The following is a 1,606-nucleotide window of genomic DNA, read 5'->3' on the forward strand; positions in this document are numbered from 1 at the left end:
AAGAGATTGGGAGAGTCCGGGTCAGGCCTCATCGCAGGCTGCTGTGAGAATTCGCTGTGGCAGTTACAGAGGGCGCTTGCTCAGGGATGTAACTGGGTAGCTGAGCGAAAGGTGCAGCCGTGTGGTGCACCCGCCGTCAGTTTGAGCTGAGCACTCAAACTCCTGACAGGTGTTTTTTCTTTTTCCCCTACGTTTTAACACGTTGAGGTTTTAATGCCGCTCTGTGCACCGGTCCAGATTCCTTTGTATAGTTACGGTGATTTTCCTGCTATAGCAACTCCTGGATGATTACCCAAAATGTTTCATTGTGGGAGCAGACAACGTGGGATCCAAGCAGATGCAGCAAATCCGTATGTCCCTGCGCGGGAAGGCTGTTGTGCTGATGGGGAAGAATACCATGATGCGCAAAGCTATTCGTGGTCATCTTGAAAATAACCCTGCCCTAGAAAAGTGGGTACCGCTGTCTGAATGTACTCTTGGAACCTCTGGCTGGGAGGAGGAGACGTTGTCTGAGAAGCAGAACTGAAGGCTGTCATCTTTCCTTCAGGCTGCTGCCTCACATCCGTGGGAACGTGGGCTTTGTCTTCACCAAGGAGGATCTGACTGAGATCCGGGACATGCTGCTGGCTAACAAGGTAGGGGAGATCAGCCCTCGCCGTGTCTCTGGGCTGGCAGAGAGGGAATTAAAACTAAAACTGAATCTCCGTGGGGGATACCTGGTTAGTAGGAGTCCTCAAGGATTGGGAGCTAGGCCCCTGCAGCCTTAGCCAAACTGCTTAAGTTCAGCTGTCTCACTTGGGTGTGCCTGGGTGCTGCCCATCCTGGAGGAACGCTTCAGGAAGGAGGCGATGCCATCGCGTGAGACCTGAGAGGTGAGTGTCCTTCCAGCTTCTCGTTTCCCCTTTCTCCAGGTGCCAGCCGCTGCCCGTGCCGGTGCTATTGCTCCTTGCGATGTGACTGTGCCGGCCCAGAACACCGGTCTCGGACCCGAGAAGACCTCCTTTTTCCAGGCCTTGGGCATCACCACGAAGATTTCCAGAGGGACCATTGAAATTCTGGTTAGTGAGCAGCGCGCTGCTGTTGTTGAAGCTCTTCCTGGACTGGAGGGCCCCGATTGTGGCAGTTGAGGGAGCTGTAAAGACCAAAGCTCCCGTTAGTGGTGAAATGCCGTGTTAGCAATCTGACTGCTGCACTTAGAGAATGTGAAGGAGGATGTCTGGCTTGGCTCAGGTATGCGGTGCAGGGGGATTTGAGTTCTCCATCAGGTCTCCGCTGCGTGGGTAGGCTCTGCCGGAGGAGCTCACAGGCGAGCTACCTGTAGGTAATGCAGGAAGGGCGCTGCCTTTCTCCTAGCTGAGATGTACCTGCTTGCGTGGTCTAGGGCTTCCTCAACTCGTGGAGCTGAACTTGGAGCCTGTTTTTGTTGTGCTCGTTTGTTCCTTCAGTTCCATCTCTTGCCGTTGGAAATGTGCATTTGTGTCCCGTTGCACTGACGTGCCTGAAGTTCTTTGCGCATATTCACTCCTTTTCCCCTTGCTTCCTCAGAGCGATGTGCAGCTCATCAAGACCGGAGACAAAGTGGGTGCCAGCGAAGCCACCCTGCTGA

General features: G+C 54.0%; 1 protein-coding gene across 1 annotated transcript in view; it reads left to right on the top strand.

The window, feature by feature from the left end:
• RPLP0 (ribosomal protein, large, P0) overlaps positions 1-1,606 on the top strand; it is a 5,269-nt gene that overhangs the window by 2,440 nt on the left and 1,223 nt on the right. Inside the window, exons 2-5 of the mRNA XM_009330874.1 lie at positions 275-450; positions 548-635; positions 912-1,058; positions 1,546-1,606. The exon at positions 1,546-1,606 is cut by the window's right edge and continues 116 nt beyond it. Of these exons, the coding sequence (XP_009329149.1) occupies positions 275-450; positions 548-635; positions 912-1,058; positions 1,546-1,606 (472 nt within the window). The remainder of the gene's footprint in view (positions 1-274; positions 451-547; positions 636-911; positions 1,059-1,545) is intronic.

This window comes from Pygoscelis adeliae, unplaced genomic scaffold (genome assembly GCF_000699105.1).
Source record: "Pygoscelis adeliae isolate BGI_AS28 unplaced genomic scaffold, ASM69910v1 Scaffold358, whole genome shotgun sequence".
NCBI classification, from domain to species: Eukaryota; Metazoa; Chordata; class Aves; order Sphenisciformes; family Spheniscidae; genus Pygoscelis; species Pygoscelis adeliae.